We start from the raw sequence: 14,777 nt of genomic DNA, 5'->3' as shown, positions 1-14,777 counted from the left end.
TGAGAGAGTTGCCCTGCCCAAACAACTGTCTTACCGGTCCACTGCTATAATAGGGGAAAACGGATATAGCCTACTAATTTCAAAGTGCTCTATTTGAGCAAACAAATTAGATATCCTGGGCCTATTGCACTTTTTGAATTAAAATGTCATTTAATAACAACTGCCCAGAGAATGAAGCTTAATGTGTTTTTCTTTTTGTTATTTACAAAAAAGGATTTTTATTGTGGGTGTCCGTTTTGCCCCGGGCATGGGGTCAAGGTCAAGCAAATTTTTGTAAACTTGTTAGAATGAATATCCATGAACAAAAACAGTCAGGTTTGGTGACCACCAGTGAAGTCATTTTAAAAGCTTTCGCCGACATAAAGTCAGCTTCTTCAGTAGTCTTATTCAAATAGAATCAAACTAACAGTTTGTCAAACACTGCCTAGCAAGTGCATCTTTGCTCTTTCAGTTCTTCAAAACAAACAAGCTATCCACTGGAAAACAATTTCCGTGTCAAAAAACAATTGCTTGTAGCCTATTAGGCTGTTTTACCTCTGGTTTTACAAGTGATATCAATATGTCCGTTTTGCCCCAATCATCCATTGTCCGTTTTGCCTCAAACAAGCTAGCCTACCTCAGAAAGTCCATAATTATTAACAAAACTAAAATCTATAGAAAGCTCATTTTTAGAGGATAGTGATTCATTGTCCACCAATGTTTAAAACTAAAAGAAAAGCAATTTTTTTTAAAAAAACACCTAAATAGCATTAGCCTACATTTTAGAAAACAAGTTTTGTAACAAAGTAGGCAACTGAGAAAGCTACTTCGACCTCTTGGCCGCCGAGTGTGACCCGAAAGTTTTTAATTTTGTGGGGAATATTCATTTAAGGGCTCAAGGACTATGGAGAGGTACAACCTTTCACTGACTGATGCGCAAAACAAAGCCTCTCGTCTATTACTGGTCCGCACAACCCAGGCGAAAGGACATGCTGAAGGGAACAGTCCGTGTAGCTGTCCTGTGTCTTGAAATACAATTCGTGAAGAGGCTGCTTCAGAAGTGCGTTTCGCTTGGTGTCATCGCATAGCCTACAGACGAAAGAATTCGGGTATTTTTTATTACAACTTTCCCACGGAGATATTATGATTTTCCGCTGTGAATATAAAAAATAAAGGACGTGGTTCTAGTGATTCGTACAGAAGCACATCAAGCCAAAATATTAAAGACTTTTCTTCGTTGATTCTTAAGAAGGCTTATAGGCCTATCTTACAACAAGGGTAGAAAAGAGCCAAGATTAAGTCTCAAAAGATTTTTTTTAGTTCAAACAAATCATTTTCAGAAGGCCAGTTACCAGCAATGTTTTTGAAGACCCATTGCAAGGCCCGCTGTTTTTGTTTGCTAGGCAACTATGAAAAAGTCAAAAGCCCTGTTTGTGAAAGGGTCGAGACCTTGTGCAAATCAGAAGTGAAGTTTCAAAATCACGTGACATGTCGCTTGACTGATTTTGTAAACAAAGGTACCTCAACTTCTCAGCTGGAACTAGAATACAGCCTTGAATAGGCGTTGTTACTGTAGATTGGCCTAACTTTTATTGTATAATACCTAATCTTTATGTTTAACATTGCAATTCTTTAGAGTGCGATGGATTTTGCGTTTATATTCTGTGTGGCACAGTTGTTTATAACTCTTTTTACTGGTGTTATTTTATTTCAAATACTAGCCTAGTCACATTTTGTGAGGCTGGTTGGTTTGATTTTTTGAATCTTTATATATCCTCGGACTGAAAAGGCCTTGATTGGTTGTTCCTGGTAGTTTTGCATACTTTTAGAGGCTCTTGATGCAGGGCCGGTTATCGAGATTGGTAGAGGGAAGTTTTTCCGATTGTTGAAGTGTTGTTGCCGAGGAATTATTCCTTTGTCTCAGTGCCGCTGAATGAAGAGCAGTCCTGAAACACGCTGCTCAAGCGCACACCCCGAGAGTCGAACTTGCACCGCATGATCTTGAACCAGACGTGTAACCACTGATCTAACGGGCGGATAGACGAGGCTGTCTGAGTTTCAAGAAAAATAGGGGTTGTACCACATACGGTACCTGCAAACATCTGTCAAATTAGTCCATGATGCAAGACAAGGATAGGATCCACAAACAATTCAAGCTAACTTATAATAACATATGAGATGTTGCAAAGCAAAATGTCTATTCATCTTTCGATTATGTATATACATTAAAAAAACTACGGTAATAAAGACAAACTTTATATCATACGGTAGGCTATAAGTCAACAAGTGAAAACAAAAACAGCAACCTCTCAAGCACATGTTGCACACACACAGTAAAAGTTACATAATTCAAAACTCTTTTTTATGAATTGTGTAGTTACCTACCGTATTTTTTCAGCAAAATGTTAGACTTAGAAGTTGTACCAGAACGATCTTTGGGAAATGAACAGTGGGAATTCGCACTTGGTAAGTTAACTTTATGGAACAAACAACATGCAAATTGTTGGTGTAGTAGCTTTTAAGCTGCCCATATCTGTTTATTCTGTGAGAGAGACAACAAAAAAGAATAAAAATATGTGTTTTAGGACTAAGCTACTTAAAACATGCTAGATTTATCTTACTTAACATTTTAACAATCACTAATTTACTACCAAAAGCTGATTTTGAAATGTTCAGTGACAATGTCTAAGTGGTATATATATAATGTTTTCATAGTTTTAAAATTAGTAACACAGATAATTTCATTTTCGATTGGGTTTAAAATTTAAATATTAAGCTATGTTACAACAACTAGCCTTGATCTTTTTTGTGCATGCTTTAGTAAAAATATGTGAAAATTACAGAGTTAGTTAATGCATCTAGAGTTAACAATTATTATATATGTAATCATTTTATTGCTTTATCTCAATCTTTTTTTTCTTCATTGTCTAATCTTGTCATCTCATGCCTTTTGGTTTGGCAGATAGAATGCTTACAATATTTTAAGTTTTATAATATATATATATATGTGCTGGAATGAACTGTCTTTTTTATAAAATTTCAAATAAGATGTTTAAAACTTTGAAATAAAAAAATATTGAAATTATTGCCAAACAAAGTTGTAAAATGAACTCATAAATATGAATCGATACTAAATAGACAAGGTTGGTTTCTGAATCTTTATCCTCCGACTGCCAAAGCCTTTGATAGGTTATTTTTGGTAGTTTCGATTATATACTTGTAGAGACTTTTAATGTAGGGCTGGTTACTGAGATTGGCAGAGCAAAGTTTTCGACAGTTGTTGAAGTGTTGTTGCCAGGGAATTATTCCCATTAGATACCACTAAATGGAAAGCAGTCCTTGAAATGCGTTGCTCAAGCACACATCCCGAGAGTGGAATCAATACCTCTTGATCTTGAGTCGGGTACTTACTGTTGCTTATCAATAGTTTATGGAGCATGTTACAAATGTTTAAGATAGGTTCATTACACAAAAAGTTAAGTGTATTGCAGATTCACAAATTTATATCATGTGTGTGTATTTTCAGGCATGCCATTATTTCAAGCAGTACAAATTCTCCAGAGACATTGCCGAGTTATGAAAGATGTTGATGTTCTCTATAATGAAAAGTGTCCTTTTGACAGCGATCTGACCTTAAACTTGGTACATGATGGCATCAAGCTTTTATTTGATGCAGAAAACCAACGTCTTAAAGTGATTGAAGTAAGGAAGTATTGAAACATCACTGGATTATAATATCTGAATCGATGGCCTTTCTAACATCATATTATGAAGGCTCTCACCACTTGGCTACACATGAAGTCTTTTTATGGACTTCTGAGTTGTGAAGTTTTTTGTACTCTAAACCTATTTGAATTATTGGTTTGGCAACATCTTCTTCTTCGGGCTTCATTTCCAATAAAGTGAAATATTAAACTATTGTAATACCCTTGTGTTGGTTTCATACATTCATACAATTCTGGTAATTATAACTTTGTTTGTTGAGATTCATCCCAGTTTGATTGAATGTTAATGACTGAAGTAAGAGTGACACAATAAAGAAACCACATTCCTGTAGCTATCGTATAGGTGTACAAGTACAGTTGTACACTGTGCAATGTACATAACTACAAGAGTACATATATATATGCCTTCCAGTTACTAGCTAGCGTCCAAATTACTTACCGTACCACAACCAAAGACAATTTAATGTTTCAATGTGTGTTATTCAGAAAAAAATATTGAGTGATTTTCACTGGCTTGTTCGGAAGGAATGTTTTATCTGATCCAATTAAGTTAATGATATGTTAATAGGTCTATGATTTGACAAAAATGAAGTTGAAGTATTGTGGAACCCCCTTTAGTTCTCCAGACGTGTCACCAACAATCACTCAAATTGACACCTCATTTGGTGCAACGCATGCTCCACAATACGATGAAAAGCATCATATATTTCTTTTGTCCTTTCGGGGAATCAGTTTCATTTTTCCTTTTGATCACCAGTATAAAGTAAGCTACGATTAATTTTCGTGTTAATGCTCTATACAGCAATATAAAGTTTCAGTGATTTGTTAAATCATAAATAATTTGAAAATTTTTTTTTTTGTTTAACTTATTCAATTCTTATCACAAGTTTCTAATTTACTTGTAAAAGTTGTAAATTTATATTTTTTTAACATTTTTCTTGCCTGACAGGTAAGCTAATCACATTTAACTGCATTTAAAACCACCTGTGGTGGCATGGTTATGTAATAAAGTTGTTGGTAATGGTCGCAGTTGTATCTTTACTTTCACAGTTTGTGCTGCACAATGAAAAAATAACAGCTGAATATAGCAGCATGCAAAACCTATATTTTCAATAGGATGAACAGTTGAACACCCAAGCTTTTCAGTATTCATTTTCAATAGGTTTATTGATGTAGGCTACTGGTTTTCTGGTTATTTTTGCATTTTGCATATCAGATACATTTTTATCTGTTAGACTTCTAGCAACAACGCTCTACGGAACCTGCCCAATGCTCAGTCAATCGCAGTGGCGAAAATGTGTATTTACTCTGGAAGTAGCCTCAGTGATACAAGGTATTGGGCAAGATGCTTTGATGTGTAAAGTTTTACTTTACCATTTATTGAAGGTGTTACACTCTACTGTACACAATATCAACTTTTATGATTTCAGCATGATAAATTTAATTGAAAAAAGAGAGTATTGCAATTTTAACCTACCGTGCGTTTACTTCAATAAAGTTTACTTTCTGTTTGTTTGTGGTCCCAAGACTGAATGTACAAAAATAGCAAGCAACAAGAATAGTTTCTGTATCAAAGGTTTCATGAAAGGATTTGCTTCAGTGACGCTGCACACCTTGAAAAAAGCTCCATGAAATCGTGAAACATACCATGCAGTGTGCACAGCACCTTAGATACTCCTCATGAGCATGCAAAAACTATTTCAACAGTCTTCAAAAATTGTCTTCCTACTTAGCTCTGCTTTCTCTTGCTTGGACATTCTTCGAAATATTCTTCTCATGCTATACACATGCTTTATTTATGGTATTGTATATATGGGTTAAAGTGTATTTCACTCTTTTTATGTGAGATCTAATTAAAATTCAACCACTTTAAAAAAAAAACGCGTAACATATCTTTTACAAATCAACCGTCAACTGTAGCTCAAAATGCACCTCTGTTGATTTTAGAAGTTGATTTTTGTTACAGTGCTCCGCCAATGCCCATGTCATGTTACCATGGAAACATATATTCAGAGTGCACGGACTTATTGCTGTGCGAAAAGATGGTTGTAGCTGTTCAACTGAGATTAGTTTTTGCAGGTAATATCTGATAATCGTGTATATTTATTCATAGAATTGCCCAATATGAATAAATTACCAGCAGTTTAGACATTTTGTGCAATGTATCGACAACCGTCTGTTTAAAATCATGCACTGTTTCAGCCCAGTAGGTTTAGATATTGTTTACTAAGTCTCATACCAATGTGTTGAGGCGATGACTGTGGTCAATCAGTGTCATCCCTGCTTTAAGGGTTAGCAACTATGCTTCCTTACCTAATTCTGTATTGACTTACCAGTCAGTAGTCTATTACCTCTGCAAACATGGATTTTGTGACCTGTGCTCTAATCGTCTCATTTTAATTATTCTTAATTAATTCTTTTTCTTGATAGTCTCTCTTGGTGCTAGTTCTTGTTAGTGAATGCAGTGGTGCATTATACAAGATCAATTAATGATGATATTCGGTTTAAATCTTTTTAGGAGGAAAACAAGCTGGGGAACAGCAGTTGCAGACCTTGATACGACAAGTCCGCTTCGGCGACAGCACTCAAGTTAGTGGCCGACGTCATATTTGTCCCAAACAGTGATAGCGACTAGATCAGTAGATCATGATAGAATTAGTTACGTGTTTGGGTAGTTGTTTTTGTATTGAGCAGTATTCACTGAGTAGTGCCTACCCAGTAATATTTTTTTTACATTACTTCAACGTTGCGAGATGTAGAGCAGATGCACACGTAGAAACGGTTGCACAGTGACTCAGCCAGGAAAATCATTGGCGAAACTGGGGACTGACGAAACTTAAATGTTTTGCGATTTTGAAGAGGTCATCTGACACGACGTGTACGTACCGGTACATGGGATCAGGACATTCTGTCGCGATGGACCTGTCGCAGGGACATTTTATAGCGAGACCATTTGATGCAAATTCTATTGTATTTCGATCAGATATTTTTGTTTATCAGTGTTGAATTCCCATCACCATTGTTGTTTTCACTAGACATTTGTTCTGGGCAAAAGTTATCCATTTTTTTTAAAACCAAGACAATACAATCTATGAACAGTGAACAGACACAAAATAAACTGTGTTGATCATGTAGTATTTTTTATTTGTACCGTACATAGTTTGTGTTTTTGTTTCAAATGTATGTTGCATAACTTTTGCATCACAGGGATTGCCCAGTGAAAAAAGTGTGATGGGAATTAAACATTGGCAAAAAGATTATCTGTACAAGGCAAGATGGTATGCTCAAAGTACAATACGTCTACCATGCGTCAGTGGGTCGATTCTTGTGTCATTTTTTAGATAAACTACTGTAAACCTCAAATCATGGCATCTTTATTTATTTCGACAGGATGTGATGACAAAGATAGGGAGTCCTTGCAAGACCTTCTACAAACTTGAGGACAAGATGCGGATTCACTCTGCTGGCCCTCACAAGCTCTCTCCCTCGCATCACTCCGATTACTTTTACAACTATTTCACTCTGGGAATGGTATGATCAAATGAACTTTCTATTGTGCTTTTTTTTTGTTCAGTAACCTTTTACTTGTTTCAACTTTTATGCAGTAATTACTTACTGTTCGTTTATTAGCTATGTATGGAGCATTGAAATTTTGCAAAAGCCTGTAATGTTTTTTAACTCGTCTTTAGATAGGGATCGGTTTAGCTGTTTCTACGCACTATGGTTGTATACTTTATTTATGTATTGAGAAAGGTTACATGAACTTTATCTCCCGACCTTTTGCATAATTATATTGCTGTAAATGAATTTGTTGTTTCTGCATTATCATCTATTTTTTCAACTGTGAATCTTTTTTTTAACTTGCATAATGCATGTGACACAATTCCCTTCTGCTTTCACCCCGCGAAGTCAGTTTTGCTAAAAGAAGATACACTTGGCAAAAGCGTTTATAATAGTATTTTTGAAAGTTTGTTTACAGCTTAGCTATGTTTATTGAAGCATCGGGGAGTATATTTTTGCTAAGTGTTGTTTTTTTTTCTTGGTTCTACGGAGCTTCCAAGAAGTAAACGACAAATTCTTCAATCATTTGAAGAATCTGTTCTTTTGATTGAGCTGCTGGTTATGTTGTTGTTTAGCCCACTTTAAGCAATTTTGGCAAAGGTCTAACTTTGTTAAACCAAAAGCAGATAAAACCAAGCTACGACTTGACATTTAATATATAACGACAACGTGTATACTAAAATAATTATATAAAAAATTGCGAACCTTTTCAACTGTACATCATGTTAACACTTATCAAGAATTTGCACCACTGAATTCACTACATTGTGTTGAACGCCGTTGCTTGTTTTTTCTACTTATGAACAATCAATGCCCATTACTCTCCTCCCATCTGCTTCCAGGATATACTCTTTGATGGTCAATCTCACAGAGCCAAGAAATTTATTCTTCACTCCAACCACCCAAGCCACTACAACTTCAACATGTAAGATTTTTTTTTGTAATTACTGTACTACACAAAAACATTTGCCAATCGGATAAACGGAAATGTCTGGTCAGTTTTTACCTTTTAAAATAAAGTGGCAGTTTGTTCATTAAAGTGTTAAAAGTTTTGTTTCAAATCATGGCCGTGATGTTTGAGCGTAGCTTGTCAACTCACATGCTGCATGATGTTAGCTTTAATGGCGTTTATTGACCGTTTTTGAGCTTGAATTTTGACATTTTTAAATCAAGGTAGTGGTATGAAGATTGTTATTCGTAACTTTAAGAAAAGTTCGATTGAAGGGTAAATTATTTTTATGGGATTTCATTGATTTATTGTAACTTTGGTTGTTCCTATAGATATCATCGGTGCCAGTTCAAGATAGATTTGCAAGGAGGTGAGATGACAATTTTTTCATGTGTTCCCTTTCTTTCCTATGAAATGAAAATGCTGTGTTAAGGAATTGAGATAAAGATTTTGTTTTGTCCGCTATTATTTGATAACCTGCAGCCCTGCGTAGATTTCATTCTGTGGCAGTTTTTCATTTCATCCATTTATTATATTTACCAACGCAGTAGCTTATAGGTTAGAGCGTTCGCCTTTACTGTGGCAGGCCTGAGTTGGACACCAGACCCAGTCAATCAAAAAAGAATGAAAGTATCAGCAGTTTTTTTTGTTTCTTTTTAGGCCCAGAACAAAGGTCTAGATTCTAGAACAAGTGGACACAGCGGGAATTGAATTTAATTTTTTCAATTCATTTAACTTTTAGAAACAAAAGATTAGTGCTACATTTGGTTTCACTACGCTTACCAAGCACGGGACAACTTTGCTTCTTTTGATAGCTATATTGATTGATATTATGGGATGATATCGAACACGGAAATTGGTTTCGGCACCTGAATTAACTTCTGCATGGAAGTAGTCATAGAGCCATTTCTTTTCACCAAGAGGCGTTGACCAATGAACATTTAACATAAGCTAACCATTTTTTTTCTAGAAAAGGGTGCTTTTGTAGTTGTACCGACTACGACTTGGGACAGTGTTATTGAAAAGTTGGGTGGTCAACAAGGGGTCGGAGAACCAGTGATACTGAATCGATCCTCATCCACAAACAACACAAACCCCTTCGGTTCAACCTTGTGCTATGGAATACAGAATATGATTTTTGAGGCAAGTTGTAATGCGCGTACAAGTAACTGATAATTTTTTGACCGAACAGTGTATTTTATTCGGTTTTAATAACTTCAGCTGCAAGCCGCCTATTTTTAGTAGTTCTTGCTTTTGTTTTTTAAAACTTTCGTTTGTATATATCTAGTTTGAGTACCGTACCTAAATGCTGCTATCATCTTGAGATGGCGATTATGAGCGTCGGATTGCGTGAGATTTTTGGTCTGGGTGTGATTTTTAATCGTATCCAACTTTACGCTTGGTGGTTATAGATTTCAATTAAATGGATGGGAAGGCAAGGCAGTTAATTTTTGTGTTCATCTTAAGGCATGCCGGCTCAGTGCCTTGCCAAAGACACAGCCACTGACCCACATGCTCTTAGACCAGGGGTCACCAATCTACGGCCCGCGGGCCAGAACCGGCCCGCGAGCTGATTTCATCAGACCCGCCACGTGCTGCGGAAATTACAACTGCACTACAGTTCTGTACATGTGCTTCCCTTGGCATTAGCAATCGTCTTTGGCTTTGCCTTTTTGTGTAATAGACACTTCTTTGTTAAAATTGTTCGTTCTTATAGTTCTTTGTTGTATGTTGAATTTGTACATTTTCCCACCAGGCAGCCTACATGTTGGTGCTCTGTTTTTATCATTAGGCCACCACAAATGGGGACAGCCTAGGCCAAATTTGGAAAGATGTAATGTTTTTTTCAAGAGCACGATGCCCTGTAGTGTATCACAGCAGGGGATAACTTTATCAGCAACCTTTCGATTTTCATCACAACTTTGCTATTCCACCGCTGACTTTGTTGTTTATTGTGCTCAATTCTAGTCAATGGAGATTCTAAATAGTTGTATACCTTTTCGCAATTTGCATCCGGCCCGCAGCTTTTAATCTCGCAGCAATCCGGCCCTCAGAGAAAAAAGTTTGGTGACCCCTGTCTTAGACGGTGTCAAACCGGCGTTTTTTTAAGTGCTTACCAGGGCTCTCACAACTCTGCTAAGCAGCCGACGATACTGATAATGTAAAATGATAGGATATCCCAAAATCTAGATAATCTATTCATGCTAGACAGTAGACACTAAATAACTTTTAAATCTAACCTTAAATTGCCATGACTTGTGGATGGTGTGTCTGTTTACTCAGTTTGTGTAACGTAATATTACGCATCCTTAAAAAGATTTTCTGTATAAACTTAAGCTATCACCCGTTCGTCATTCACTTTCATTGCTTATGCCGATAGGCTACAATGTGTTTCATGTTCAACAATTTTTCCAGGTCATGAAAAACAACTACATTGCAGCTGTGACGTTGTACCAACCCACTGACGGAAGCGGATGATGTGTTTTTCTTAACTTTCCGATTTGCCGTGTGTCGTACTTTTGCTATTTTGTATTGAGTTTATTTACTTGCTTGTAACGTACATGTTGTAGTGACTACAATTGGCCTGGGCCATGTCGAAGTTTTTATTTTTAAAGTGCAATCTCTTACCGGTGATGAAATATAGTAATATTCAAGAGCCGAATCACTTGAAACCTCACGCCTAGCTTATACGTGCAGTAGGGTAGGTCTATGATTTGAAATCAAGATAGCCAAGGAATTTTTGTTTATTTTTCAAACTAGAAAGAAACGAAATTTAATTATGATCATTATAGCTGTACTGCTGTAGCAGTGGCGGCTCGTTAAAGGGAGCTGTGGAGCTGCAGCTCCCTCTGCGATCTGACATCAAAATAGAACTTGTTGAAAATACCCTTACAAAAATTTTCCTCGACGTCCTCGTGATGATTCAACTTACCTTCGCTGTTCTTGCATATTATTCACTCTTTAGCATTCTTTTTAAAAAATTGAATGGAAACTCTGTGGAGCTGAGCAACCAAGTAGCTCCACGAAGGGTGTTCTTTCTATTATGACGATTTGGGAAAACCCCAATGACGCGAACACAAACGCAGGCAAAAGCATAGCCTCTGGGAGCTGTGCTCCCAACAGTTTGACTGTGTTCCAATGTTGCTCAGGTCAGCACATACACTGCTGGGTTCGTTAGACAGCTTACCGGTCATTGACGATAGACTATATTTATTATTTGACATAACTTAGCCTATAATTAGCTGTTTATTGGCTAAATTTGCCTTATGGCATATGAGGACTTTGTTATACCAGTCTACAGTGAGCAATTTTTAGCATACATGATTACAAAAGCAATAGGCAGGTAGGGCACTTAAGACTAACCTGTGGGATGTTGAATCAGTCTGAAGTATTATAGCCTGAGTATTGATACATTCCTAGTTCCTACTGTCTTATCCCTTTTGAATTGTTAATTGTGTAGCCTGTGACTGTAGACAGGTAAAACAAATAAGTAGCCTACCGGTACCGGCAACTCATATTGTATTAACTAAGCTGCTAAATTGGCTACACTGCCTGACTATGTTTCATTTTACCTACACATAGCTTATGTAAGATTATTGTTTCAAATTGTGCTATCATCATTATACTGAATGTTAAAGCTTTTTTGATCTGATCATAGACAACTCTGTTCAATATTTGCAAAGTACAACTTTCAATAGGTTATCATTACAAGAAAAGATCAATATTAAACTTGAAGGTAGGCCAACGCCTCCTCTTGAAATTTCACAAAGAGCACCATCCAGCAGTAGTAGGCTAAAGGTTATACCCGGCATTTTAATCAACATTTATACAAAACTAACTTGTGGCTGCAGTGCAAAAAATGCATTATTTTGCTTTTCATGCTTACTGTTTGGTGGTGATGCATCATGGACAAAGTCTAGAATTAAAGATTTAAATCATATCAATCGAAACATTGCAAGACATGATATATAAATCACAACTTCATTTGAACAACATGGTAAATTTACCTCTTTTAGATACAGCTAATATTGCTTCCCAGCTTGATTCTGAATACAGATAATCAATTGCTCGCCACAATGAGAAAGTAAAAGAAAATCGGCAAATTTTATCAAAAATTATCAACTGCATCAAACTGTGTGAGAAATTTGAGTTGCCACTCAGAGGTCATGATGAGGTAGCGATCCATTATTGCAAAGAAGTTTCTTGCAAAGTGGTAGCTACACTAAGATTTATATAGGTTTTAGTTTTTTTTTTTCTTGTTAGGTTTCTAAGCACCTTTTCATTATATGTTCAGAGCCATTCTTAAGCTAATTTTTATTGCTACATACCATCTAACACTCATCAGTCATCCTTACAACGCTGTAATTTTACTTCTGTGAGAGTTCATGCCTGCTGTATTAACTGTTTTTAATTTCTCTGAAATTGCTTCATTCGCATGATGACTACTATGAGTGGTGCAACGATCAATGCATTCCAGTTGAGGTTAGTTGCAATTTTTGAAGTTTTGTACCACTAAATATACAATTTTTAGTAAATGCTATATCTCATAGTTTTATGCTGGAAGTTTCATTTGGACTTATACGGGCAAAATTTATTTGATATCAATCAATCTGCTTATTGTCAACATCACTCCACAGAAACAGCTTTACTAAGAATCCATAATGATATTGCTACTGTACTTGACTGTAATCATAGCATTGTTCTACTTTCTCTTGATCATTCAGCTGCTTTGGATAGGCTACCATTGATCACAAACTTCGGAGCTGGTATACAAGTCCCCCCCCCCCCCCCCCCTTGGTAACTCATGACAAAGACAGGACTCGACCAAACATATACTATAGGGTGAAACTACTTTACCTTTGCTTTACTGTTCACACACTTCAATCCACATGTTTTGGTCAATTCCTCTTTGTCATGAGTTGCCAAGGGGTGGGGACTTGTATACCAGCTCCCAAACTTCTTATAAATCGTCTCAAATCAGATTTTGACATTACAGGAATGGCGGAATGGCACTTGACTGGTTCTCTCCTTATCTTTTTGACCAAACTCAGTCTGTAGCAATTGAAAACTCAATGTCTTCTGCAACATTCCTTTCTTCTGGAGTTTCTCAGGGTTCTGTTCTCGGCCCTGTCTGGTTTTGCCTCTACAAACCTCTGTTTGACATCATGAAGCGACATGGGCTTTCATACATAGAGTTTTACAACACCACTCATATGCTGATGATATACAATTGTATTTGCATGTTACTGATGAAGATTTATTATGTTGTATTAAAAATCAAAAATGTTTGGTTGATATTTCAAATTGGGTGTACTATACTGTAATATGTTAAAACTGAATCAAGAAAAATTTGAGTTTATTGTATTCTCTCCAAAACGGTGTATTTCAAAGTTTAACGACATGACCCTTACCCTGAGTAATATTATTCCTTCTTCTAATTCAATTAAATTGCTTGGTGTATCATTAAATCAACATTTGTGTTCGGAAAAATTTGTCAGTGACACTGTTAAAATCTGCTTTTTTCATCTCAGAAATATTGGTTCCATCAGACAGTTCATAAATATTGATGCTTGTAAAACTTTAACTCATGCACATCCAGGCTTGATTATTCAAATTCATTGTTAAATAACATTGTGCTATTTTGCGTCTTTAAAGAGTTCAGAATACTGCCGCTCGACTAATTACTTTAACACGTAAACATGAGCATATTACTCCTATACTAAAATCCCTGCATTGGCTTCCAGTAATGTATCGTATTCGTTTCAGAATATGTCTATTAATTTATATAGTTTTCCATGGTTCTGGACACTTTGCTTGTTCATTATCAACCTGCCAGAACTTTGCGTTCTCAACATTGCTCTTTTGCAACCCTTCATGTAAGACACAATATGGTAATCGCACTTTCCCAGCTGTTGCTGACAGTTGCTGGAATTGTTTGCCTATTTGTGTAAAAGAAGCTGAAAATTTAAATGAATTCAAAACTCGCTTGAAAACGTTCTATTTCACTGAACATTATGATTGAAAGTACCGTATTATTTATCACCATTGTCATGCACAGTGCCCAGGAGCATAGTTTGCACTGTGGATGTGGTGCTGTGTAAATGTTAGTATTATTATGCGTGAAAATTATTTGTACTTAGCCCTCGTAACAACATGGTTCACGGCACCGTACCGACTGTAGAAACTATCGTCTAAATGTGTAAGCATGGTTCACGGCACCGGACCGACTGTAGACACTATCGTCTAAATGTGTAAGTCATCACACATCTAAATGTGTTATGTGGTTTGTTATCTGTCTGAGTTAGCTGTGTGTGTCATTGCCATGTTGTTCTCTCAATTTTGTTGCTGCAATGCCCTCGCCTTCCTTCGTACGTCAAAAGGGTTGTATCGAAAAACACGGTCAAACGATAATATTCAAGGCAAAATTTACGAGAACTATGTCAGTATATTATCTGAACCTGGTCTCTTCATTCACTTCGACATTACTGTTTGATTACATCTTCCAAACTATTATAGTCTATGGTTGGCTGCTCAACAAAATAAAGTAAATACAAGTGACTTTA

The 14,777-nt window shown here is 36.4% G+C and overlaps 1 protein-coding gene across 1 annotated transcript; it reads left to right on the top strand.

Annotated features, from left to right (window-relative positions):
* The first annotated feature begins 935 nt into the window (after positions 1 to 935).
* LOC145770368 (phagosome assembly factor 1-like) lies at positions 936 to 10,870 on the top strand. The gene is made up of 12 exons (XM_082581994.1): positions 936 to 1,039; positions 2,378 to 2,445; positions 3,506 to 3,681; positions 4,273 to 4,467; positions 4,940 to 5,037; positions 5,671 to 5,783; positions 6,223 to 6,293; positions 7,095 to 7,235; positions 8,108 to 8,190; positions 8,547 to 8,584; positions 9,185 to 9,357; positions 10,630 to 10,870. The coding sequence occupies exons 1-12, from the start codon at positions 969 to 971 to the stop codon at positions 10,690 to 10,692; spliced, it is 1,290 nt and encodes a 429-aa protein (XP_082438120.1). The 5' UTR covers positions 936 to 968; the 3' UTR covers positions 10,693 to 10,870.
* The last annotated feature ends 3,907 nt before the right edge of the window (positions 10,871 to 14,777 follow it).

The sequence above is a fragment of the Aplidium turbinatum genome, chromosome 5 (assembly GCF_918807975.1).
Source record: "Aplidium turbinatum chromosome 5, kaAplTurb1.1, whole genome shotgun sequence".
NCBI lineage: Eukaryota > Metazoa > Chordata > Ascidiacea > Aplousobranchia > Polyclinidae > Aplidium > Aplidium turbinatum.
Note: the sequence above shows the minus strand (reverse complement) of the source record. Positions and strands in the feature narration are given on the sequence as shown.

Coding starts and splice junctions, on each gene's coding strand:
- LOC145770368 (XM_082581994.1), top strand. CDS start 969: ATGCTGAAGGGAACAGTCCGTGTAGCTGTCCTGTGTCTTGAAATACAA. Junction 4,468..4,939: donor CTTTTGATCACCAGTATAAA/GTAAGCTACGAT, acceptor TTTATCTGTTAG/ACTTCTAGCAACAACGCTCT. Junction 7,236..8,107: donor ACTATTTCACTCTGGGAATG/GTATGATCAAAT, acceptor ATCTGCTTCCAG/GATATACTCTTTGATGGTCA.